Source organism: Pseudonaja textilis, chromosome 1, assembly GCF_049901715.1.
Source record: "Pseudonaja textilis isolate UNSWEBS1 chromosome 1, rPseTex1.2, whole genome shotgun sequence".
Classification (NCBI taxonomy): domain Eukaryota; kingdom Metazoa; phylum Chordata; class Lepidosauria; order Squamata; family Elapidae; genus Pseudonaja; species Pseudonaja textilis.
The window spans coordinates 162,000,532-162,027,793 of NC_141990.1; the positions used below are offsets into that span (position 1 = coordinate 162,000,532).

General features: G+C 38.7%; 1 protein-coding gene across 3 annotated transcripts in view; it reads left to right on the forward strand.

Annotated features, from left to right (window-relative positions):
* FN1 (fibronectin 1) overlaps nt 1-27,262 on the forward strand; it is a 90,865-nt gene that overhangs the window by 24,875 nt on the left and 38,728 nt on the right. For all 3 annotated transcript variants that reach the window (XM_026707702.2, XM_026707703.2, XM_087919612.1), the window contains exons 13-21: nt 3,745-3,882; nt 10,004-10,128; nt 11,615-11,792; nt 13,597-13,773; nt 17,120-17,248; nt 17,350-17,439; nt 17,762-17,956; nt 19,222-19,494; nt 25,822-26,088. In XM_026707702.2, the coding sequence (XP_026563487.2) occupies nt 3,745-3,882; nt 10,004-10,128; nt 11,615-11,792; nt 13,597-13,773; nt 17,120-17,248; nt 17,350-17,439; nt 17,762-17,956; nt 19,222-19,494; nt 25,822-26,088 (1,572 nt within the window). The remainder of the gene's footprint in view (nt 1-3,744; nt 3,883-10,003; nt 10,129-11,614; nt 11,793-13,596; nt 13,774-17,119; nt 17,249-17,349; nt 17,440-17,761; nt 17,957-19,221; nt 19,495-25,821; nt 26,089-27,262) is intronic.

Sequence of the window (27,262 nt, forward strand, 5' to 3'; positions counted from 1 at the left end):
TTCCTGAAAAGTGTTGTTTTAGCTATTGCTTCTGCAAAGTATGAGTCTGTTTCTTGGCAAAGCTTATTGCCTCCCTGTTAGAGGAGCAAAAGAAATAGTTTCTCTTAATTACAGGAAGGAATGTCAAGAAGGTTCATAAATCCAGGCTTTTTTAGCCTATTCCTCCCTCTTTCCCAGTACCTCAAAGCTGTTCAACTGCTTGTTGAACTGATAAAAGTCTCTGGAATGCAGTGCCTTCCTTCTCTCCCAGCTGCTGTCAAGGTCAGTCCGAGGGTGGGGAATTGCAAGCAACTTTTGCTCTGCCAATGGCTGTACTGTTGAAAATAAGCACACTAAGCCCTGTTGCCTTTGCTCTAGCTGCATACTGACTTTCCAGAGCAGGGCATTTTTAAAATTATGGAGTTACTTTCTGAGGGTCCTTCCATCTGCTGTTGATTAGATTATTTGGTTCACCTACTCATTTGTGGTTAGTTTAACCATTCATTGAGCGAGCCACAATAGTTTGTTTGATCCATTGCACTAAAATGGAAACAATGATTTATAACAGCAACAGTTTTTATGGAAAACAGATCTGGGTTGCAAAAACATACATAACAGGAAGATGAGTTTATGTTTTTTTGTGAGTTTTTCTGTTCTTTTCCAAAGAGGATTTCTGTGTTTAGTGCACAAGATTGATGCACCACATCCAGGGCATCAGATTTTATTTTAGCATTGCAAATAATGGAAGCATGTTCAACCTCTACGTTCATAATTGTATATTTTGTTCTGGTGTGGTATTTTGTCTAAATTAGAATCATTTATATGATTTTATGAGCTGTTCCACACAAATATGTTCTGCAGTGCCTTTGGTTGAGAATTATATCCAAAATACATCAGACTGCACGTATGGGGCTTGTACATCAGGTGATATTGTTTAACACAATATTTCCTTGGGCAATGGGATATATTCCTTTTGTGAACTGTAAGTACTTTGTAGCAAGGTAAACTCTTATCACCTACTTTAAAATCTTTTGGGTTCACACGTTTTTGGTCAGCTTATTTCAGAATCAGAATCAGAATAGAGCTGGAAGGTACCATGGAGATCTTCTAGTCCAGCCTCTTGTTTAAGCAGGACATTCTATACATTTCAGACAGGTGACTGTCCAGTCTCTTCTTAAAAACCTCCAGTGATGAAGCAACCACAATGTTGAAGGCAAGCTATTCCATTGGTTAATTGATCTCACTGTTTGGAAGTTTCTCTTCAATTCCAGGTTGCTTCTCTCCTTGATTAGTTTCCATCCGTTGTTTCCTGCCCTGCCCTCTGGTGCTTTGGAAAATAAATTGACCCCCTCCTCTTTTTTGTGACAGCCCTCAAATATTGGAATACTGCTATCGTGTCTCCCCTAGTCCTTCTTTTCTCTAGACTAGCCAAACCCAAATTCTCCAACCGTTCTTCATATGTTTTAGCCTCCAGACCTTTTTTCATCTTTAGTCAGCAACAATCTTAGTTGCTCTTCCTTACAACTTTTTTGTAATGTGGTGATCAAAACTGGATGCAGTATTCCAGGAGTTGTCTTACCAAGGCTTGATAAAGTGGTACTAATACTTCACATGATTTTGATTCTATGCCTCTGTTTATAAAACCTAGGATTGTATTAGCTTTTTTGGTGCCGCTGCACACTGCTGACTCATGTTTAAGTGATCATCCACTAGGACTCCAAGGTCCCTCTCACAGTAACTGTCCTAGAGCCAAGTTTCGCCTAAAACGTACTTGTACCTTTGGTTTTTTTTCTGCCCTGGTGTAAAACTTTGCTTTTCTCCACATTAAATTTCATTTTGTTGGATAGGGCCCATTGTTTAAGTCTGTCAAGATCTTTTTGGATCCTGAGCTTGTCTTCTGGGGCATTGGCAGTTCCTGCCAGTTTAGTGTCATAAGCAAATTTGATGAGTTCCCCTTCTATTCCCTTATTTAAGTCATTTATGAAGATATTGCTTCTGGGCCTAAGACAGAATCTTGTAGTACCCCACTGCTTACTTCCCTCCATGTGGATGTAGTACCATTAAGGACTACTCAGTCTAGGTTTGGCATCACTTTTTGTGATCCTGGAGTACTCTTTATGTGCAGGAGGGAAGGACTTGCCCCATCCATTGGCATTGGTCCCGGGCAAGGTCGATCTCCATTTCATCTGCCAACACATACCAGTGTTTTAGGATGTGTGGGGCCTCATGTGAGATGCAATTGTGGTAGATGTTGTTGAGGCCATCTTTGAAGCAGTTGATGAGGACATCTTTGGGCCATGTGGCTAGCTGGCATGCCAACTCTCAGAACTCCTGGGTGTATGCGGCCACCAACTGTCGCCCTTGGGTGATGGTCTTCATCCGGGTCTGAGCCTTGTGCTCTGCCACTGGGTCCTCAAACCATTGGTGAAGGGCTGCCATAAAGTGGTCATAGTCCCATAGTTAGAGGAGGTTGTTATGGAGGGAAAACTCAACCATTGCATCCTCCAGAGCCACGGTGACCCATTTTATTCAGGCTTCTCCCGTCTCCAGTTCAGCCCCATACTCCTGCATGTACTTCCAGATTTACACCAGGAAGAACTTCAGTTGCTCACGGTCTTCCCCATATTTCACCCCCTTTGGGACTGGTGCCTCTCAGGAGCAGTCCCTGCAGGCTTACACAGCAGCCGCTGCATGGTGTGGCATCGCTTGCACTGGTGCCAGTTCAGGGAGAGCAGGTGTGACCTCCACAGTAATAGCTCCATCCATGGCCTGGCCTGCGGTGACCCAGGAACCTTGGGTAGCCGTCAGTGTGAGAGTTTCTCAGGCTCTTTGACTCCCCCTAACCTGTTTATCAGGAACAGGACCTTGTTCAGCATGGTTTCCTCTGCGTTTCCCTCTGGAGGGGGGGTATCTTCCCTCTGCCCCATGCCCCTTTCCCATCTGAGCCTGATAGACTTCTCATTGAAGTCCAGCTCATCTCGCTATTCTGCCTTGTCTCGAGCACTGTGTGGTCTAGTGGGGGAGCTGGCCATAACTTCAGTTTCTTCCAGCTCACTCTTGTGGTTGGATATTGGATGTTCAATCCCCATGGTAGATGATTGTCTCAGGGTTGAGGATTAAAGCAGATCTTACCTAATGTCAGGTTTGCTTCTTTTCATTTCCTGGGGTGGGGGTGGGGGACCTTTGGCTACATAGACTCCAAGAAAAGTTACATTTACTAGGAGCGAACTGAATGCAACAAGTTTCAGGCAAGATCTGAGGCAAAAGTGGGCAAAGCAGCAAATTGAAACAAACTGTAGAGCCCAACTCCCTTGTAGCTAGGCAAGCAGAGGGGCTGCTGCATACCAAAGCTAGAATAAATGACCTTGGAGAGATAAGCAAAGTCTTATTTGTAAAGGGGCAATGAAAAAATCTCCACTGACCCCTCCTCCCTTTTCCATGGCATCAAGCAGCAGGCTAGTTGACACTCCCCCCCCATTATCCTTCTATATATAAACCTGGAGCAAAGAATCACATTGAAACTATCATATAAATATGGTTTTTTTGATGAATAAATATTCATTTGCTCAGTCAGAGCAAAGTCAGAAAGTCAGAAAATAGAGTAACTCCCACAATATTTTATTTCAGTCAGTTCAAAGGTAACTGATTGGGATCAAATTTGTATGGAAATTTCAGCAGCCATCCAAAGACCTGCTTATTCTCTAAGGCAGCAGAACTCCACCCTTGTAATAGGGCTGAAATAACCATTCGGTGTTCTGTTTTTAGACCAGTGTCAAGATTCAGAAAGCCAGACCTTTTACCAGATTGGGGATTCATGGGAGAAGCATGCTCATGGAGTGAGATATCAGTGCTACTGTTATGGCCGGGGTATTGGAGAATGGCACTGCCAGCCTTTGAACACAGGTAAGAACCCAAATCTATGAATGAGGGAGACGACATAACTTGTTTTCACATGACTTATGGTATGCTTTCTGAGTGCATTATAATGACTTTTAAATCACCATTTTAAGAAGAGGGAGAGAAAAAAATTCAGAAGTCATTGAACATAAAGATCCTATATTATGAATCATAAAGATCCTATAATTACACCATTGGCTGTGCTAATCAGACACATGACAACTCCTTTTGAAATAAGTAACATTATATACAAAGTACAGAAAAGAAATAAAAAGAAATTTTGAAAGATCTTGATGTTTTCACTGTATCTATGTAACTATCCATTGCGCTGTGTTCTTTAAAATTCTCATGCTTTTGTTTTTGATGAAGTCTATATTTTTTTCCTCTCTTCCCTTTTGACATATTAACTGTACTTCAAATATTTGTTTTGCCATTTGAGCCTCTTTTTCATTCTCCCTATGTGGCTTAACCAGCTCAATGTAACATATGGTCATTCTCTTTTGTACTTAGTCCACATTCATTCAGCATTCTAGAATTAATTATTGAATTAATTCAATTAAATTTATCTTTCTTGATTATTTTCCAGGCATTTATACACACTGATGCCATTCACACTGAACTATTTCTCTTCTGGCACATAAAACTTTTACTTCTATTTATCTAAATGGGCAGAAACATACTCATGCAATCATTTCCACTTCTTTCTACAAACGTATTACAACTAATACTTTTTAGCATCATTTGTAAATTTTTCCATCCATTCCCCCATCTTGATTAACTTGCAGTTGTTTCTTATCAGACACAACTGCTTTGACCTTTTGATAGATTAATTTTCAGACCATCTTCCTTATTACATCTAACATTTTCTGCCAATCATTTAGGTTCCCAGCCAACAATAGCATAGCATCAACAGCACTACCGTGTTCATCCATAAATATATTAAACAAGTGGACATCATATGTTCTTGTTTCACTTCCTGATCAATTTTGAATCAGTGTTGAACTTTTCACACTTGCTTTACTTCCCTCCTATATTGTTTTAATTAGATTTAGCAATCAACCTTTGACTTCATATTCAACCTATCATATGCTTTCTCTGAATTAACAAATGTAAAATGTACATTCTGTTTTGCACAGTCAATACATTTCTCAGTGATCTGAAAAGCAAAACTCAAATCTGTACTTCCCTAGTGTTGCTAGGTTATCACATCTCATATTCTTTTGGTCACAATTCTGCCAGATATCTTCCCATGCACATTTAACAAGCCAATCCCCTGTAGTTTTTACATTAATTTTTCTAACTTTTTGTTTGCAGAAAGAGGAACAGTAATGACATTCTTCTGATCCGTAGGTACAGATGCAACCTTCATACACATTAGTTGCACAACCAGTCAATGAATAAACTTCACTCATAATTGACATGCACCAGTTTCATGCCTGCAGCTTCATCATTTTCAAAGATTTCCTCATCATTTATGACTTTTCATCAGATTTATCTTGGAGATTAACATAGAATTCACTTCAGTTTGGCTTCTTGTGACATATTTTATACTTCCCCACAAATCTTTAAAATATTTTTTTAATAATCTCGTGCCAAATACTATCGCATTTATTCAGTTCTCTCTGTTCGAAGTACCTTGTTTTGAAGCCTTTTCACTCACTTCAAAAATACTGGCCTATCTTACATTCAGAATTTCTCCTGACTTGTTACTCTCAGAAATTCTCTCAGTCTTTCATCATAAACAATCAATCACCCCTTTTCTGTATGTCTATGTTAATAAACGTATGCTTAAGCCGCGCACCTGAAAAAAGCAGACTGTTTTTGAAGCAGTTGCTCAACAGTTGCCATTCTAATTCATTCTTCGGTTGCCAAACAGCCCAATCAGTTTTTCTATACTCTCTCATCTCATTCTCACCCATCCATCCTTGTTACCTAACAAGAAGTTTTCTTTTAATCTTTAATACATTCACTAGAATACTGAATTTTTGCCAGAACATCTCTCTAATTGACCTTCCAATATCACCATTGACTGGGACTTAATATGCAACTATAGAAGAAGGATTTTTTTAAAAAAATTGCATACACATACTTACACATGTACATAATAAATGAATGAATGAGTTCTTTATTGGCCAAGAAATTTGTCTTGGTGCATGTGCTGTCAGTATACATAAAAAGAAAAGATACATTCATCAAGAATCATAAGGTACAACACTTAATGATAGTCATGGATACAAATAAGCAATCAAATCATCTTAGGAAACAGTCAATATAAATCGTAAGGATACAAGCAACAAAGTTATAGTCATACAGTCACAAGTGGGAGGGGATGGGTGATAAGGAGTGATAAGAAGATTAATAGTAATGCAGACTTAGTAAATAGTTGGACAGTGTTGAGGGAATTATTTGTTTAGCAGAGTGATGGCATTCAGGAAAAAAACTGTTCTTATGTTTAGTTGTTCTGGTGTTGTTCTTCTATAGCTATGATGGCGAACCTATGGCACATGTGCCACAAGTGGCATGCAGAGCCATTTGTGCCGGCATGCGAGCCGCAGGCAAATTTACCTCACTGCACATGTGCGCGCCACATAGTGATTTTTTCTGCCAATTTCAGGCCTTTTTTGGCCTCCCAGAGGCTTGGAAAAAACATCTGCAAGGCTTTTCAGGACAAATAGGCCCGTTTTGTCACTTCCTGTAATACCGGCATATTATTTGTCCTGAAAGGCCTTGCAGATGCTTTTTCCAAGCCTCTGGGAGTCTGAAAAAGGCCTCAAACCAGCCTAAAAATCAGCTGTGAGGTGCAGCGCAGGTAAGGGGGTGGCGTGAGGGGGGGATTATGCATGCATGCGCAGGGGGCACACATTGCATTCTGGGTGCTGGCATGCGAGTGCGCGTGTGCTAATACGTGTACAATTTTTGGCCCAGGAGCCCACAAAGGTTAGCCACCACTGCTTTATAGTGTTGTTTTGAGGGTAGGAGTTGAAACAGTTTATGTCCAGGATGTGAAGGGTCTGTACATATTTTCTCAGTCCTTTTGTTGACTCATGCAGTATATAGGTCCTCAGTGGAAGGCAGGTTGGTAGCAATTGTTTTTTCTGCAGTTCTAATTATCCTCTGAAGTCTGTGTCTGTCCTGTTGGGTTGCAGAATCAAACCAGACAGTTATAGAGATCCAGATGACAGACTCAATAATTCCTCTGTAGAACTGTAGAAGATGGTAGTATGGAAGGGGTGAGGGTGAGGAACAGATGGGGCCCTTCTCAGATGTGCATATGCGTAGAGAGGCGAGAAAAGCATAAACTGGCTCTCAGGGAAAAGACAACATAAATGCTAGCCAGCCCCTCCCTGGCTGCGAAATAAATAGTAGGGGTTACTTGTGAGTAAACAGTTTCTCATTGCTTCAGTGTGGTTTTGCATCTGTGCTGAGATATTATATGTGCAGCCACTTATAACTGTATGTTGAGATGAATAGCACATTCTGGTGAATGTTGAAGTGAAACAGCATAAATTAAACTCTTAGATTCCTTTCATTGACTTTTGAAATGAGCCCCAGGAAGTCTTATCCAACTGTTAAAATAAACTTCTAATGCAGTTATGTGAAGTATGTACTCTCAAAGTAGTGGTCAATGCCTTTCCTTACATATAACTTGTTTGATGAAAAATATATATACATAACCAAGGTTTGCTTTGGGATTTGGGATATTTTTTTGAAACGGGGGTTGTTTTTATGGAACATTCCACAGGTATCTGTGTTATCTACTTATCCAAACTAATACATAAAATGGGGAACTTTAATTGCTAAAATAACAGATGTTTTTTGCAGAGTAAGTTGTTTTGGTGATGTACTAAGGGAATTTCTGTCTTGTTCACAAAATTCTGTAGGCGTATTCAGTAACTAAATTAATCAACATTTAACTGGGAAATTTATGCAGGTGATTATAAAAAGTAAGTAAACTAAAAAGGAACTGGGAATTTAATAACCTTGACTACTTTTGAGTGATGTCAGCTAATCAGTAAAGGTGTTGAATTGCAGAGTAGGCAGACATTTTTAAATTAAGCATGTAATTAGAATATAGTATTTTGTATCATGAAAACCCAGGAAATTAAGCTAATTGACCAAACTACAATTTTTAATAGAGTTCATCTTAGAATTCCACTGGCTATGCCCAGTCTTTGAGGACCGTATTCTGCTGAAAATAAAAAGATAACATATGAAAACAAAATAAGAGCTCCTAAAAGGGAGATAATGCAATATTTTTTAGAAAAATAAATTTTGAAAAGCAAATGGCCACATTTGAATTATTTTGAGAGGAAGGTCAAATGGTCCCTCCTTGGGGAGGGCATGAGAGTCCCTAATTGCAAGGGTCTTATTCTGTTCTCTGTCTTTTAGCTTATTGTAACCCACCGTGGCCATACAAATACTATAAACAAATCAATAGACCAGAGAGAACCATGTGGTGTAAACACAGAGGTTTATATTCTACAGCAAATGGCAACTAGGATGGGGTTTTTAGGTTTTAAAAAAATGGAAGAGAGGGATTTGATTGGGACTTTCCTTCCCAATCTTCTACTTTTCACCTCCTTTCCCATTCATAGGGGGTATTTTTCCCAGTGCTTAAGGCTGCATGTGGGGGATTGACTTTGGTGGGAATTGCAATGAAGCATCACTTCACTATGAAAAACCCTAGGTATAGCTGCTGATCTCTCACATGAATATAACATAAAAGTAGATTCAGTCTAATTTTTTCACCTGGATGTAAGGAACATAAAATAGAAACCCAGAAACCTTTCAAGAAAGGTTTAAGCACCAGGATAGAATGAGAAAGATCAGGAGTGGGATTCTACAGGTTCGCACCTATTCGCTAGAACTGGTTGTTAACATTCTAAGCAGTTCGGAGAACCGGTTGTTAGAAGAAATTACTGGCCTAATCCTGTAAGGAAGGCAGGAAGGAAACATTCTATTGTTGCTTACAGAAACTGCCTCTCCATTAACTCTTATTACATTCTTGGTAGGACTAGACTTCCTGTCTCAGGAACGTCTCTGGAGTTTTTTCCCCCTCCTTTGCTGGTACTTTGCTTGTGTGGAGTTACAAAGTTACAATGGCACTGAAAAAAAGTGACTTATGACCATTTTTAACACTTACAACTGTTGTAGCATCCCCACAGTCATAAGAGGCCAGACAAGGAGATGCGTGCCTCGATGTGAGTGATGTTGAGTTGGCCACACCCAGCCAGTCACATGACCACCAAGCCATGCCCACCAACTAAGACACACCCACAGAACCGGTTGTTAAAAAAATTGAATCCCACCCCTGAGAAAGATCATGACTTCTATTCCCATTTTAGCCATGAAAGCCAGCTGGGTGACTTTGGGTCAGTCTCTTGTCTCTCAGCCCAACTCATCTCATAGGATAGTTGTGGGGGAAAACAGGAGGAATAAGTTTGCCATCTTGAGTTATTTTGTAAAAATTGTAAAGGTGTGATCCAAATAAATAAATATATTACAGAAAGCTGCACAAATAAGGCTACAGGGTTTGCAGATGGCAGCAAAGAGATACAGAAAAGTGCTACCATCTCACCATCCTTATTTTTTTACAATCCAAATCTGTAAGCCCCAACGTTAATAAAGCTCTATTCTGATTATTAATTTATAAAAAAAAAACAGTGGCTTTGAAAAGCATTTACTTATTCTTATGTGGCAGCAGCTCTCAACTGGCTGCCAGTTCTTAGTATTTATACTCAAGTACAGCTTCCCTCCTATCCTTAGGAAGTTTTAAACAAATGTTACTACATAGTTTAAGTAAACATCTGTTTTCCTTTTGTACCACTTTCCTGTCAGTTGTCTAGGGTACGAATTCCTAAAACAAGAGGAAAGTGATATTTAAAAGTCCCACATATAAAGTTCTAATTTGCCTAGACTCACTGACAGGAAAGATGATACACCTTTTATTTGCACCCCTCCCTTGATCAGTTTGGCTACAGATCTCATTGCAAAGGTAACTAAAAGTGAAACAATTTGTGAAAACTAGTTTATGAAAATGAGGATATTCTATCTAGCCCAAATTGGAAGCACCATTAAGAGGTAGCAAACTGACTCACTAAACTAATAAGGATAATCTTAATTTTAGGTTCCCCTGGTCACCCTGTTCAGGTGATTATCACAGATGTTCCAATTCAACCTGATTCTCATCCTATCCAGTGGATTGTACCTGAGTCCTCTCACATTTCCAATTATATTCTTCGCTGGAAACCGGTAAGCCTTTTTGTCATATAGTGATCAATTTTTCTTAATTCAGGCATTCAGAATTTCTTACAGATTTATATTTGCAATTCAACTAGATCATAAAAAAACATTGTATTTCTAAGTTTAGGTTTATGTTAATACTTGGCAGTGCTTTCTAACTTGGCTAAGGATATACTCTGTGCTGCAAGAGATTGGGCAGTGTGTCAGGATTGAATGACAGATGCCTTAAAAGAACCATCTCTCTTTCTGGACTTCTATCTGTTCTGTTTAGAAGGTTGGTTCTTGAAGCAAGTAACAGAATTCATAAAGCACAGCTTACATTATTTATAGTGGGGACACTGTGGTGCAAGGGCTTAAAGATGCTGAAATTGCTGGCAGAGTCCAAGACACAGTGAACTCCCACCACTCTCGCTGGCTTCTGCCCACCTAGCAGTTCAAAAGCATACAATATTGTAAGGAGATAAAAGGATAACACTTTGGTGGGAAAAACTAATTACGTTCATGTGTGTGGAGAGCGGAAGTGGCACACTGAACCTGGCTGGATGCGAGGCAATGCAGAACGAGGCGAAGTGAGACTGGCAGAGACGCCTAGAAAAGCCAACAACCCAAGTGAGTGTTGCTACTTAGCTAGGTATAAGCTAGTTTACCCTCTGGTGTGCCAAGGATAAATTTCCCTGACATTGTATGTAATAAAATAAAATACATAATTTATTTTCAACAAAGCCACTTGGCTGGAATGGTAATAGATGCTATGTTTAATTGCGTCAGGATTGGGTGTTATGTTTATCTTTGCCTCTCCTGGATTTTTAATATTTTGGTATTTGAGCTGTGCATATTTTTATCTTAGAGCATATATATACCTTCCCTTTCTTTACTTGTTTTTCTTTTGAGAAAATTGTGTATTATATTCTAATTGAGAAATTATCTCATCAGATCTCATTTTCAACTATTGTCACATTTACCATCCTGAACAAAGAGTATAAATTCATTTTATTTATTTCATCATTTTTTACTGTTAATGAAGGTGTGAATGAATTCTTCACTGTCTTTTCATTGGGTGGTTTAATAAGTTCTATTTCAGTCACATTCCTGTATTTTAGGCTAGAAGAACACTTGTCTGCAGTCAGATTTTAGGGCTGTTTCACTACTCCCAGGATTCAATTGAAAGCTTTCCTGCACAATTTTGTTATCTCTGGCCAAACCCTTTTTTACCAATCTTTGTGAGTTTCCACCAACTTGTCCATCTTCCAAATAATTCACATTGCAGTCCCAGAAATCAAGTTCCCCCCTACTTCCAGTGAAATGCATGCAGAGTTTGAAGACAATAATTAGTATTTGTGTTTTTGCAGATTATTTTTTGTTCTTTTCCAAACATTGTTGCTAAAATAATCTGATAGAAGTTAAAGCTAGTAGCAATAACAACATTAGAAAGAAACATTGCAAAATTCTACTGAGTATTTCTCATGCTGATATCCATTATGTTTAATTCCATTAGAAAAATTCTCGAGTGCAATGGAAAGAAGTTACAATTCCAGGCTATTTAAATTCCTATACAATCTCAAGTCTAAAACCTGGTGTCCTTTATGAGGGACAACTTATAAGTGTGCAGCATTATGGTCAGAGAGAAATCACCCGTTTTGAATTCACTACCTCAAGTACAACAGCTATTTCATGTAAGTGTTTGGATTTGTCTTTATTGCATTTTATTACCCTGGACTGTTTATTTACATTACAGCTAGTCCTCGACTTAGGGCTACAATTGACTTAAACCAAAAGTTCTGTTGCTAAGCGAGACAGTTGTTCAGTGAATTTTGCCCCATTTTATGATCTTTCTTGCCATAGTTGTTAAGTGAATCACTGCAGTTGTTAGCGATACAGCTGTTAAATGAATTTGGCTTCCCCATTGATTTTACTTGTCAGAAGGTTGCAAAAGATGATCACATGACCCCAGTACATTGCAACTAGCATAAATATTAGTCTGTTGCCAACCATCTGAATTTGACCATGGGGGGATGACCATGGGGGGATGCTGCAACATTGTGTGAAAAATGGTCATAAGTCACCTTTTTTCAGTATAATTATAATTTTGGTCACTAAATGAATTATAAGTTCAGGACTACCTTTTATATTGTTTCAACTGTATATGTTAATGCAAGCACTGGATTTGACATATGGAGTTTACACACTTACTGTAGTATAGAAGTTAAATTTTGACATAACTAAATAAGATTTTGAAAGTGAATGTGAATCTGCGGAGTAAAGCAATGTACTTTGTTAAGTTTTTCAGCTCTGTTTAGTTTCTATCCCTTCTGGCTCGAAGACAGAATAAAGACATAATTTACTGCTTTTGTAATTATGTTACTTCTAGCACTTTCTCTGTGTTACTGTTTTCAACCAAGATTATTCATGCTTTGAAACCACAATATAAATTCTGCTGTTCTAAATGAAATACTAATACTGTGGGAGTTGTTTTAACCTCCATTGCCCTTAATAATTCCCCATTATCTCTGTTCTGAACCACGCCCTTTTCCAACAAATCAAACACAATCCAAATAGAACAAAAACCTTGTAATGCTTTTTTGCAAAATAATTAGCTATGATAAGCACAAGCCTTGCCAAACTGTGCAAGAGTTGCCAAAAGATAGCAGACAAGAAATAATTTGCAATACAAGAATCTTCAAATACAAACTCAGGATACTGGAATGTCCATGAGGCTGGAGTTTTAAAACGTCTTTGTCTTCTGCAAAGTATGTTCGTTCACAGATGGCTTTTATCTTCTTGAAGGAGGGGCCATTACTTTGCAGTCTTACTCCCGAGTCACCAGAGCAATCCTGCACGCATGCGCACTTGGCACAGGCTCCTCGGGAACCTCCTCATCACTGCTGCCAGTCCCCACAATCTCTGAAAGCAGCAGTCCACTCCCTAGTTGTCCTGACTCCTCATCTGACTCCTCACTCTCCTCAGCTGTCCGCACCTGCTGCCGGCAAACCACAATAATTTCCCTCTTCCTAAAGAACATGATTCAGCTAAGAATTTATTATAATGGATGATATAGGCATGTGTCATTGGTGCTAATCCTGAATTAATACCAATATTATAGTACTACCTACAGCAATTGTAGTATTGAGCATAAATCTGCATTTTTTAGCTTACTTAATGTTTTTTCACAATATATTATCAGCTGAATATCCCCATATCTGCAGATATTAATTACTTGTTTGCGTCTGAAAGCCAGAGTTGCCTACTATATACGTGGTTACTCTGTTAATTTCTGTCCATCCAATCATGGATGAAAATATCTCTTTGTCTTTGAACTTGTTATTTTTTACTATCAGTTTAACTGTACAGTTTATTTTATCGATTAAAAAGTTACAGAAATCATACTTAAATTTATTTTTTCATCAACAGAAACAGAACCAAGGAGCCAAGTCTCCATGAAAAGTACTGCCATTTTATACTTTGATCTTTGCTTTGCAGCTAGTCGTGTGACGGGAGAAACAACAGCCCTTCCCTCTGTCGTCTCTATTTCTGAATCTGTCACAGAAATCACAGCCAATAGCTTTGTGGTCTCTTGGGTTTCTGCCTCAGACACTGTGTCAGGATTTCGCGTGGAATATGAACTGAGTGAAGATGGTGATGAACCTAAATATCTTGGTAAGGAAGATAGCCAATCTAATGAGTCACAGAATCAGCGGGCATAAATAAAGTTAATCTCTCACATCTTAAAATTCTTATCTTCTATAACTAGCCTGGATAGTATCTACTATTCCAAATCTACTCCAAATCCCATAAGCGTGAATCTGAAGGTCCATAGAACTTCTTGAATGTTATATTCAAATACATTTATAGCCTGCAATCAGGCAAATCTCTATTGAAAAATTCCTTCAAAAGCAGTGCTTCAGAATATGTAAATCCACAATTAATGCATCTCTTTCTAAATCATAGAAAGGGTTTTCAATGCTCATGTATTGCAGTGGTTAGAATGCAGTCCTGCAGGCAAACCTAGCCTACAGCTTGGAGTTTGATTCTTTTTTAAAAAACATTTTTACTGAGTTATAGAGTATTATGAAATGCAAAAGTAAATAGAAGAGCAGTGAAGGGGGGAGGAGAAAGGGGGAAGAGAAGTGAGGAAAAATAGGAAAAAGAAAGAGCATTGACTTCCAGTTCTCTCTGTTACAGTAAAATAAGGCATTAACATCAAATCACAACTTTTTGCTTTTCCATAATAGTATGAACAAGTCGTTTCTATAAAGATCTGTTAGTCTAATCTGTAAAACCCAAAGTCAGAGTTTCATTTTTTTTCACATCAAGCACCAAGTTCAGAAGCGGTCTCCATGTGGAAACAAAAATTCTTATGTTCTTTTCTTTAATCGAAGTAATCTGTTTTGCCATTTCAGCCAACTCCATCAACTTCTGCAACCATCTTCCACAGTAGGAACTGAGGTGTCCTTCCATTTTTATACATACAATAGTCTCGATGCTGTTGATATGTTGATATATAGTAACAAAGTTCCAAATTTGTTTTCCAATTCTTTTTCCATTAGTCCCAAAAGGAAAAGTTCTGGTTTTATTTTTATCTCCATTTTCAGAATTTTCTGTATTAAAATATGAATCATATTCCATTTTTTTCTGCTTTACCACATGTCCACCATAAATGATTACAAAGTCCCTTCTTTACTTTTATACTTCCAATATTCAATTGACATACCTTTATATATCTTAGATAATTTATCTGGTGTTAAACACCAAAGATACATCATCTTATACAAATTTTCTTTTAGATTATAATTTAATGTAAATTTTAAACCCCTCCACATATTTTCCATTGTTCAGGCATCACTGAACATGTTATATCCAAAGTTCCTTGCCCACTGAATCATAAAATGTTTTTTTTATGTTCATTTTCCAAATTCAATTTCAATAACATGTTATTAATCTTAGCAATAATATGTTCATCGTTGCCACATAATGAAATTTCCAATTCATTTTTAACAAAGTCAAATCCATAACACTTTTTATCCAATTTGAACCTTTTTTTCAGTTGCTGATAAGTAAAGCAATGGCAAACGTAACCTTCTGATTCAGGTTCTTCCCTCAGCGTTAATATTGGGTCACCAGAATGAAAAGACAAAATTTTACCATACGTCAGCCAATCTGGCTTTGCCACTATTTCTTTTCTAAAAAAAAAGCTTCCTGTGTTGACACCCAAAGGGGCAGCTTCATAGAGAGCCTTGTTTTATATTTATTCCAAACTCTTAGTATGGCACGTCTAATAAAATGGTTATTAAAATAAACATTAACTTTACTATTATCATACCATAAGTAGCTGTGCCATCCAAACCTTAATTCATGGCCCTCTAATTTGAGTAGCCTCTCATTCTGGAGATTAACCCATTCTTTTTCCCAGGTCAGACAGCATGCATCAAAGTACAATTTCATATCTGGTAGGCTCAACTCCCACCCACCCCTGTTTCCTTAGCATCTTGCAATAGCTTATATCTAATTCTTTTTTTTCCCCCTTGCCATATGAACTTAGAGATAATCCTTCTGCCATTGTTTAAATGGATTGTCAGTTCTGAGTATTGGTAACATCTGAAATAAAAAAAACATCTTTGGTAAAATATTCATCTTGATTACAGAGATTCTACCTTGGCAGGTTTCAAGATAAATAAACAGAAAACAACAATGTTGATTAAGAATATATCTTCTCAGGATAGTGATATAGTGAATAAAAAGATGATTTTTGGGGCTGAAAAAAAAGTGAAATACTTAGGGGTTATATTGACAAATACAAACATAAAATTGTTTCAAAATAACTATATTCCTCTTTGGAGGGATATTAAACAGTATTTACAAAGATTGGATAAATTGCATTTATCAGCTTGGGAGTTTGATTCTGATGGGGCTCAAGGTTGATCAGCCTTCTGTTCTTCCGATGTCAGTAAAATGAAGACCCAGATTGTTGGGGGCAATATGCTGACATTGTAAACCACTCAGTGTTGTAAAGCATTGTGGAGTAGTATAGAAGTCTAAGTGCTATTGCTGTGTGTCTGCTTTCAAAGATACTCCATGCGTGTAATGGAAGCAACTAAACAAGACTGACCAAACGTACAACATACATATTCCCCAAAGAAGTCTCAATATCATAACCCAGGGAAAAGATTAATTAAAGTGAATCCATACAGTGTCAGCAAAATAGATCTGGAGCTTCAAGGCCACTATGTTCTCAATCACCTTACATAAGAATGGAACAGTACAGACTCCCCCATAATTAAAGAAATCTAGGCCAAGGGAGAGTTTATTTAAATGGAATCCTTTTAAATGTTGCAACCTTTAAGGAAGTGGAAATGTGTTGCATGTCCAAAGAAACATTAATTAAGCTCTCTTTAATATGGGGCTACTGGCCAGTTTAATCAGCCAGAAGAAGCAAAGGTTGAGAAACAGGCAGTAGCCCTCTTCCACTTCCTGAGATATACTGTCTGCAAAAAATGGATACAGTAAGTTCAGAAGGAGCAATGTCAAAGTTATCTACCTATGACCAGCCCCAACATTGTAATCCCTGTCCACGGTACATATGGCACATCTTACAATAAAAATTGATGTCAATAGTTGAATAAAGCTTACAAATGAACACTCTTTTCTATTTATCTCCTGATGCTCATACATAAAGATCAACTGCTTGGCTTCCCCAAGGAAGAGCCCCATTCCGGATTGTTCCTCGAAGGGACACATCCCTTTACATGTGAACAATAAAGGGGCTTCAGCTGGGCAATTTTGGGCAGTTGTTACTTTCAGATCTTCTCTCACCATGGTTCTTCAAAATAAGACATTCTGAAGAAATTCATATGAGTTTATGAGAGTATTCTGAACTAAAATTTTGTGAGAGAAAGAAAATTTTAATGCGATTCAATTTTTTGTTACTGTAAGTTTATGAATTGAATGTATTCATTTTCACTAAAGAATGTAACCTATGCCCGACTATTCTATTTTCTTCTTAAAGATCTTCCGAACACAGTCAATTCGGTTAGCATTCCCAACTTGCTTCCGGGTCGTAACTACATTATCAAAGTCTATCAAATTTCCGAGGAAGGAGAACAAGATCTAATTCTTTCAACAACACAGACAACAGGTATGTTTGCTATCAGACAGGAACAGATGAATATGAGCATTTTCTCTCTGAAAACTGAAAGTTGTTCAATCAGCTTTCTTAATTGTTATCTCTTTACACAGCACCTGATGCTCCTCCTGATCATACTGTAGAAAATGTTGATGATACTTCAATAATTGTCAGTTGGAGAAGACCCAAAGCTCCAATCACAGGTCTGAAGTGTCAGCCTATATCTGTTTTGGAACGGGGGGCTGGTGGATTCCTTCCATTTGTAAGATAGGAAAGTGTGTTAAGCATATCTTAACAGCCAAAGAAAATGTACTTAACTAGCCTTTACTGTCTGTTTGATTGAATTTGTTTTACAAAGCAACCTTTTTTTTGTTTATAAATTGTACTTGATGTAGACTCACTACATCACAAAACTATGGTTTACCAAAAAAGATGGTCTGAACAAAGATGGGTAACTTAGCATATGGAAGAACACCAAATCTTTTTTGACTATGCTGTTGGCTGACTGCATGTTTGCTATACAAGGTTACCGGGTCATCTATACTCCTTCGCTGGAAGGTAGCAGTACAGAACTCAATCTCCCTGAATCTGCTACATCTGTGACACTCAGTGACTTGATGCCTGGTGTTCAGTACAATATCAGCATTTATGCTGTGGAAGAGAACCAGGAAAGCAGTCCTATTTTCATTCAGCAGAAAACTACAGGAGTGCCAGTGGCAGGTATTAATGTATTTATGTAATTTTGTGATTTTTTTGTAAGTTCTCCTTTTTCCTTCTTGGATTCCAGAATTGTTCTCTTGAGGGCAGTATTTATTTATTGCATTAATCTATTCATTTTATTTAACTATTTATATAGCTGCCCATTTGCAAAAAGTGATTCTTGACAATGAACAATGATCTAATAAGGCAACAAATATTTAAAAACAATCCATATTAAAATATAAAATAACCTATAATTAAAAATACAAACTACTAGGTACAGGGGAAAGTAAATATTAACAATGATGGAATCAGCTTTAAAAAGCCACATAGATTACAAGAACAGATTGTTATTTTTCCTAGTGTTTTCTTGTAAATGCAAGGTCCACTTTTTTTGGATCAATTGAGTGTTTATTCATTTGGTTGCGACAGGAACTGTATGATTGGCTTGATCTAAGCCTGAGTTTGTGGGCTGAAAGAGTGGCTGGCTCAAGGTCACCCAGCCAGCCAGCTTTTCATGCCTAAAGTAAGACTAGAACTCACAATCTCCTGTTTGTAGCCTGTGCCTTAACCACTAAAACAAACTGGCTTTCAAAAATTAAAATTGAATTGATTAAAAAAAACAATAATTTCTAGTTTTTGTTGTACCAATTGTTTGCTTTTCTAATTGTGAGTGATTTAGAAAATGAGATATATTTGCTTTTACTTTTTATCTGAGTCGCAGTGGCACAGTGGTTAGAATGCAGGCCATTTCTGCTGACTGCCAGCTGCCAGCAGTTTGGCAGTTCGGGTCTCACCTGGCTCAAGGTTGACTCAGCCTTCCATCCTTCTTATGTTGGTAAAATGAGGACCCAGATTGTTGGAGGCAATATGCTGACTCTAAACCGCTTAGAGAGGGCTGTAAAGCACTGTGAAGCGGTATGTAAGTGTAAGTGCTATTGCTATCCGGTAGTCAATTTTGGAGAATAGAGCTGTGTAAAGGAACACTGCAACTTAAGTTTTCCACTGTTTTATATTACTGTCTGCTTCTCGGTGATGATGATATTTGGCAAGATAGAAAGCTATATGCTGGTTTTGTCTTCAGTAAGAACCCTTTTCATGGACTGTCTATGGGATTTCAAGGAACATTGAAAAAAGTATCAGAGGCAGCTTTTGCTGAGAGATTAATTTTGAAGTAGGACGGAAGGAAGAAAGTAGTGGCAATGATACATTGTTAAAATTTTTGTTTCCCCGCATACAGTCTTACCATTCATCAAACATTTTCTCTTGTACATCTATTTGGCTAGATGACATTCATCCTCCCCAGCAACTTCAATTTCTGGAAGTTGCCAGTGACAAAATCACCATCATGTGGAGCCCCCCTGATAGTGCAGTGATTGGCTACCGTGTAGAGGTCATTCCAGTTAACCGCCCTGGAGAACATGGTCAGAGGTTACCCATTAGCAGATATACATTTGCTGAGGTCACAGAACTTTTGCCTGGAACAACGTACCTTTTCAAGATCTACGCTATTGGACAAAACACGGAGAGTGAACCATTAACTGGAGAACAAACAACAAGTAAGTCTGTTTTCTCTTAATTCAGTGTATAGATTTTCCATAAATTCATCCTGAAGATGTTCCATCATTTCACAAAGCCACAAAGAATTTAGTACGATGAATCCATTGGCTTTGCTAAGCAGTGAGAGGTCCACTATCCTGTAGCCCAAGCCTTCCCCTCAGCAAAGTTTTCCTAAACGAGTCAGCGAGAGGGATGAACTTCCAAGCATTTCCAGCATCTAGATAGTTCTCTAAAGCCACTTTTTTCTTTTTATATAATGCACAAGTTTGTGACATAATCTTCTATATCGGCTTTCATCTTTGGCCACCAGAATTGACACTGTGTCAAGTGGAGGGTTTTTAGGAACCCAAAGTGTCCACCAGCCTCTAGTCATGGCAGTGTCTTAGCACTTTCAGTCTTAGGCTGGCAGGGACGTACAATTTGGGACCCTTCCAGGCTAAACCATCCCTCATTGTCAGGAGATTGGGGTTATCCTTCAACCATTGGTCTGCAGTGATAGCCGCCTTCAATTCTGCTGAGATTGGATTGGTTGTGGGTTCTCCCTGACATCTAGCTTACCTAGACTTGCGCTGCTGGTTGTGAGGCACCACCTCATGTATCACTTCCCCTTGTTTACTGTTAAACTGAGGTTTTCTTGATAATGCATCAGCTAATTTGTTCTTTTCATCTGGGATATGCTTCAGTTCAAAATTGAAGTGTTTGAAATACTGTGCCCAGCAGATTTGTTTTGAGGACAGTTTTTGAGGGATTTTTAGTGCCTCATAAGTTCTTGTGGTCAGTCCAGACTTCAAAAGGCTCCTTCCCCCCTTCCAAAAAGTGCCTCCATGAGAGGAGGGCCCAACAAACCACGAAAGCCTCCTTTTCCCATATGGCTCAATGCTGTTCTGCATCTGTCAGTTTTTTGGATACATAGGCGCAAGGCTGCAGTTGACCCTCTGAAAGGAGGTTAGCAGTGACGGCGTCATCACTGGTGTCCACCTGCATTATAAATTTGGATCAGAGTGCAATAGGATTGGCTCTTTAGGGGAAAGTTCTTTTAGTTTCTTGAACACTCACTGGCATTTGAGGGTCCAGCTCAGCAGTTAGTTGGGTTTTGATTTGAGGTCAGCCCCTTTTGTTTTCAACAGCTTAGTTAATGACAGTGTTATTTCAGCAAAAGTGGGAATAAATTGATGCTAGAAGTTTGCAAACCCAAAAAACTTTGTAGTTGTTTTCAGGTGCAAGGGGGTTGCCAATCAAGCACCACTTTGATTTTGGATGGGTCCCTTTCAATCTCTTCATTGGATACTCAATAGCCTAGATCCATGTTGGCGAGCCTATGGCATGCGTGCCGGAAGTGACATGCAGAGCCCCTTCTGCCGGCACATGAGAGCTCGCCTGGAAGACCCCCTCTGTGCGTGTGCCGCCGCTGCCCAGCACACATTGCCTTCTGGGTGCTGGCATGCGAACGCGTGAGTGCATTCGCGCATACAATTATCAGCACGGCAACAAAAAAGGTTAGCCACCACTGGCTTAGATAGTCCAATGAGTTTTCATGGAATTTGCATTTTGAAAGTTTGACATAATGTTTGACATCAAGGAGTTATTTCAACATTTGCCACACCAGTTTTACATGCTCTTCCATGGTCTCAGTGAAGATGAGAATGTCATCTAGGTAAACTAGGACCCCTTTATAGAGATGCTCATGTAGTACTTCATTTATCAGTTGCATAAACACCGGGTTGTTGGTGGGGGGTGCTTCCTGAAGCCCAAAAGGCATCACTTTGAACTGAAAACTGCCAAGCGGACAATTTAATGCCATTTTCCATTCATCACCTTCTCTTATTCAGACTCTGTAGTACGCCTCTCATAGATCTAGTTTGGTAAATATCTTGCCTTTCGGCAATGGTTTAGTAGGTCTTTCATTAGGGGGAGGGGGAAGGTATTTTGCACACAGACTGCGTTTATCCCTCGAAAATCAATGCAAAGTCTCTCACACACACACGCTGGGGCAGTGACTCATGAATTTGATGGTTCAGTGAACCCTCTGGCTAAATTGGAGTCTATGTATTTTCTCAGTTCATCCATCTCCCTTGGGGACATTGAATGCATCTTTGGTTTAGGTAGTTTTGCCCCAGGGATGAATTCAATGGCGCAGTCTGTGGGTCGATGAGGAGGGAGTATGTTGCATTCCTCCTTAATGAACACTTCTGCCAACTCTTGATACTCTTTGGGTATGTGTGGGCAACCTGGGGGTGCTTCTTTCGGGGAAGCCACTTTCTCTCTTCTTTGTCGCCCCTGGGTCCTAAAGGCCATTTGCTTTTGGACTCAAGGGGGGAGGTTCAGATCCTATTCCTATTCTTATTTTACAGTAGCCATCTTTCCAAGTGATGGTAGGAGCCCATTTGTCAACTCAACCCAACCCGAGACACTGTCTTTTTTGTAATAACCACAAATCGTATCATTTCCCAATGTCATCCTATCTCCAGCCTTATGGACTCAGTGACTGAAGTTGCACATCCCCCCTTCCCCACCCCACACACATATACACCACCGATCAGGGAACTGTCTATTTGTTCAAATGGATAGGATGGCTCAGGGTGATCGCTTTTAACCCTAATTTCTGAACCAGCTGGGGGCTGATTAGGCATCCTCCCTTGTGGCAGCCCCAAATCCAATTCAAGATGGATGGGACTGACACCAACTCTGACAGGGCAAGCCACCATAATATAAACTGATAACAAACAGCACTCCTTATAGCACTGATGATATTCCCTAGTTTGGGTAATGAAAAGTCTGCAAGAAAACAAAAAGAAAGCACCAAGGATCTCTCATTTCAACCCTGAGCTTGCAAATATTCTCCTTTATTGATTCTATGCCTCTGTTTATGCAACCAAAGGTTGCATTAGCTTTTTTGGTGGCAGCTGCATACTGTTGGCTCATATTTAAGTGATCATCCACTAGGATTCCAAGATCCTTATCACAGTTGCTGCTTTTAAACTAGATTTCACCTAATCTATACTTTTGATTTTTTCTGCTTTACGTGTAAAACCTTAGTTTTCTCTACATTAAATTTCAGTCTAGCTCCTATTAGTACTGCGAAAAAGAGATCAATTATTCTTTTATCACTTTTTTCCTGTGAGGAAGCCAGACTGTTCAATCCTGAAAAAAAAATCATTCTTCAAACATTTAAAATTTTGTTTGTGAAATCTGCATAGGTTTCCCTGTACTTCCACTGCCAATATACTTGATCATTTTCAATTGATAATCTTATAAACAGCATGGCTTAGAATAATTAAAATATTGTGCATGAGGGAACAGTATACAAGTGAACGTGTATTACTGTAAGGCTGCAATGGCGAACCTATGCCACGCATGTCAGAAGTGGTATGCAGAGTAATCTCTGGGCAGACCAGCCATCGCTCGTTGCTCTTCTGGGTTCTGCATGCATGCCGGCTGGCTGGACTTCACATATGCAGGAGCACCAGAAACTGAAAGAGCAGCTCCCCAACATGCATGCATGTGCCGGCCAGCTGGTCTTTGCATGCACATGCACGTTAAAAACCGGAAGTGGTCAGCACGCATGCATGCACTGGGAAGCTAAGCTCCCGGTTTCTGGTGCTCTCATGAGCATGCGCCAGAGAGCTGCTCTTCTGATTTCTGGCATGTACATGCACGCGCTCCGTTTTGGTATGCGTGTGTCGAAAAAGTTCACCACCATTGCTATAAGGAATATCCCAGAGGTTTAAAAAGACTTAGAGATAAGTATGTTATGCTCATTTAGTTTGAATTATCAGTTTATTAAAATAAGGATCATAGACTAATTTAAATTTAACTCGTGACTTGTGTCATTTGGAACAATAGCTTTAGAATCTATTTTTCCCTGAAGCAGTAGACATCTGTATAGGTTTCCCTGTGCAATTGTACCACTAGGATGTGGTGTTCATCTCTGTTTCTTGGCTAAGAGAGTCAATGTTGTCCGAAGACATTTTCCATAGTCATGTGACCAGCATGGCTATATGCCAAAGATGTATGGAACTGTATTACCTTCCTACTGAAATGGCACCTATTAATTCATTTATTTTATCTATTAATAGGATTAATTTATCTATTAATGTTTATGTAACTATTAGTGTTTGCATGTTTTGAATTGTTTGGTGTGCAGGACATCTGTGTAGCCTTTATTTACAAATCAGATTAGACTAAATTAATTGTTTTTCTTTAGCAGTACCTCCTTAAAATTTAATATCACAGAATACCAAGCAATGTTTGTTTCTGTCTCTATCTTAATCAAATGTATAAGTTCATCAATACCAGAAATTTTTTTAAAGATACTCTTAAAAAATCACCTTTACATTCAAGCATGCTGATTTTGTTTGTAATGAATGCTAAAAGGACCTTCTCCATCTTTACATCTGGAAGTTCATATTTGTATGTTGAACTATCATCTAACTGTTAGTGATTTTTTTTTTCTAAATTGTAGAGTGGTCTTCTGAAGAGAGAATGCCAACTTCATTCATTCATTAATAGGTTACTTGTTTGACAAGCAAAACTGAAGATATAAACAATGACAACAAAACTTATCTTGGAATCAGCTTACGGAGTAGCTTAAGATATTTAGAAAATGCCGGTGTTTCATAGAACAAAGATTGAGAAATCCTGTTTGTAGCTGGCATTCTGTCTGATAAATCAGAGGGGTGCATTTGGTTTTTGAGGAACTTCCCTTAAAAATAGTACATTGGGTGATATGCTGATAGGCAAGAACACACACACACAAAGAAACGGGGGGGGGGAGGGGAATTGGGAATTAATTCATCCAGTACACTAGTCTTCATATAATCATGCCCCATGTATTCAATAGTTTTCTGTTTTTATCTCCCCCTCCATATCCCCCCAAAATTAATTGACATTTTTTTATGATTTGTATGGCTGAATACGGCTGCAATTTAAACTCTAGATTGTAGTGTAGTTCACCTCAGGTGCATGTTTATACCTCAGTGAAAAATAGCCCTGTACAGTATTCTTTTTTTTTTTTTTTGAAAACAATTTTATTGATTTTTTAAAAAGAAACAAAACAAACAAAACATAAAAACATCAGCTCTCTTCCATACATACATACAAACAGTGTGTCGGTTGGTTCATCAGTTTTGTGCATTCATTTCGTAGTCTCAATTACAGTTACATTATACAATAACTCATATTATCAATCCAAACTTATATATCCTAGTATCACTATTAGAAAATCATTCGACTATAATTTTATTCATTCATACTTTATGAATGAAAATAGCCCTGTACAATATTCTTCTATATACCCAATATGCAGCATTTTGACTAGGTTGAAAACCTAATGGCATACGTCATGCAATGATGTAGCAAGCTATTTTATTCCAGAGCCCACTTTCCTAGATGTGGACAAAGTCAAGAGTGATAGGAAATAACCAGAATGAAAAGATTGGACATACAAAATTTTGTAAAACCCATTTAACAATATACATAATTTAGAGGTTGTAAAAAGTCAGTGTCAGGTTCCTATTACCATGTTTCCCCAAAAAGATGACCTACCCCCAAAACAAGCCCTAGCCTGCTTTTCACACCTGTGCCTAAAATAAGCGCTACTCCCCAAAATAAGACCCAGTTAAGCCTGCCTACCTTCTGGTTGTACAAGGTGTAGAGGTGCACTACAAGTTGTGTGTGTGTGTGAGAGAGAGAGAGACAGAGAGAGAGAGAGAAATTCAATCCAACCTCGAAGAGGTATAGGAGAGTTGGCGGTGGTGTGCTCTCTCGCTCTCTCTCCCTCCCTCCCTCCCTCCCCTCTCTCTCTCTCTCTCTCTCTCTCTCACACACACACACACACACACACACACACACAGAGGTTTGATTAGATCATTCTCTTGCTCTATCACCCCACCTCATGGCAGCGGAAACAGCCATGATCTCCACGGTGGCCTGCAGCTGATCCAAGGTGTGCAGGCCTATGCCCTTCGGGCGCTTTGCCTCCCTCTACCTCCTGCAGTTGGCCTATGTGTGGTTGCTGCCTCCTATGCATGTGTGTGGGGGCACGGGGGGTCTTGTGATGAAAAAAAAAGACCTTCCCCCAAATAAGCCCAAGTGCTTATTTTGGGGCTCAAAAGAAAATAAGACTGGGTCTTATTTTGGGGGCAACGTGGTATTAGTATTACTAATCATTCTTAATATTAATAGTATGTATGTAATTTAATTGTGGCTTAATAGAACCTCTTGTTCATTGGCTAGAATTTTTTGGGTAGATGGATGTCTATATACTATAAATAATAAATTTATATTTTATTATATTATAAAAAAAATCTTTTGACTTACCTTTCTAGAACTTGATGGTCCAACCAACTTGCGGCTTGTCAGTGAGACACCCTCTACTGCACTAGTCACATGGAAGTCCCCGCGAGCTCGTCTTACAGGATACCAACTTACTGTCCAGCCTGTCCCAGATGGTCATCCAAAACAATACACTGTGGGGCCATCAGCCACCAAATATCTGCTGAGGAATTTGCAACCTGGCTCTGAGTATACTGTGTCTCTAGTGGCTGTCAAGGATAACCAAAAGAGCAATCCAGAAAAGGGAACCTTCACAACATGTAAGTGTGAAGTAGTCTTTGTTTACCACCTCCCAAAAATGATTCTCAGAACTACTTAATAGCTTAATAAAGAAAAAAAAATGACCCTACTGGACATTTGAAATTTCATTAGCAAGGTGTTCAGATTAAATCTAACATTGTACCATCAATGGATTTCTTAAATTGGGAAATTTATCAATGCCCAGGACTTAGTTTGGGAGTCATAAGATTGCAAAGTCTTTAAAGAAAACCACAGGTTTCTTATTTGACTTCCTTTAATGCAGCGGTCCCCAACCTTTTGGGCGCCAGGGACTGGTTCCGTGGAGAAATGTTTTTCCGTGGACTGGAGGGGGTGTGGTTTTGTATGCTGCCTGCATCTCGCGGATGGGCTTCGCTTGTTTGCATGGACCGTTCCTGGCATGCCATGGCCCGGTGCCGGTCCACAGACTGGGGGTTGGAACCCCTGCTTTAATGTTAGCACTCTCCCTCCCAGAGCCTATGAAATGAAGAATAGCTTCAGGCTATGGGGAAAAAAATGGATCAGTTTTCCTCTGGAACCCCTAATATCAGCACATTTCCTGCCTAATATACCTGTAAAATATTTATTATTAGTTTTATTTAAAGAAAATAGTAAGTTTTATGGCATGTCTCTTAATCATGTACCTTATTAAAAACATATTTTTAGTTCAGCAAAACTTAAAAGCCATCAGGATGGCATAAAAAGGACTATAATTCCATTGTACCAGAAACAATTGTTTATTTCTTATTGTATAAAAATCACTTGAATGTCTTCAGTCAGACCTTACAGTTCTTGTATTTTTCCAGTGAAGCCATTTTCTTTAATGAAATACAACTTAAATGACCTACTTGAGGTCATATCCATGCTTAATTGATATTGCTTTGAGTGAAAACATAGATTGCTGCATAACGGTTAACTTAATAAACTGACCATGGCACATTATTATGAATAGCAGCCTTTCAGAAACTTAGAAAATCTACTTTTGCCATCCAGATGGGTGTCAGACTTTCTGCCTGACAAACTGTTTTTTTTTCTACTGACCTAAGTAGACTAGTTAACTGCAGACAGTTGATCAACAGTATGGCTAAATCAATGAATTAGCTATTGTGTACAAGCTGTGTTTGGCTGATAGATGTAAACATTTTCTAATTTAGAAAGGTTAGTTCGTATCAGACT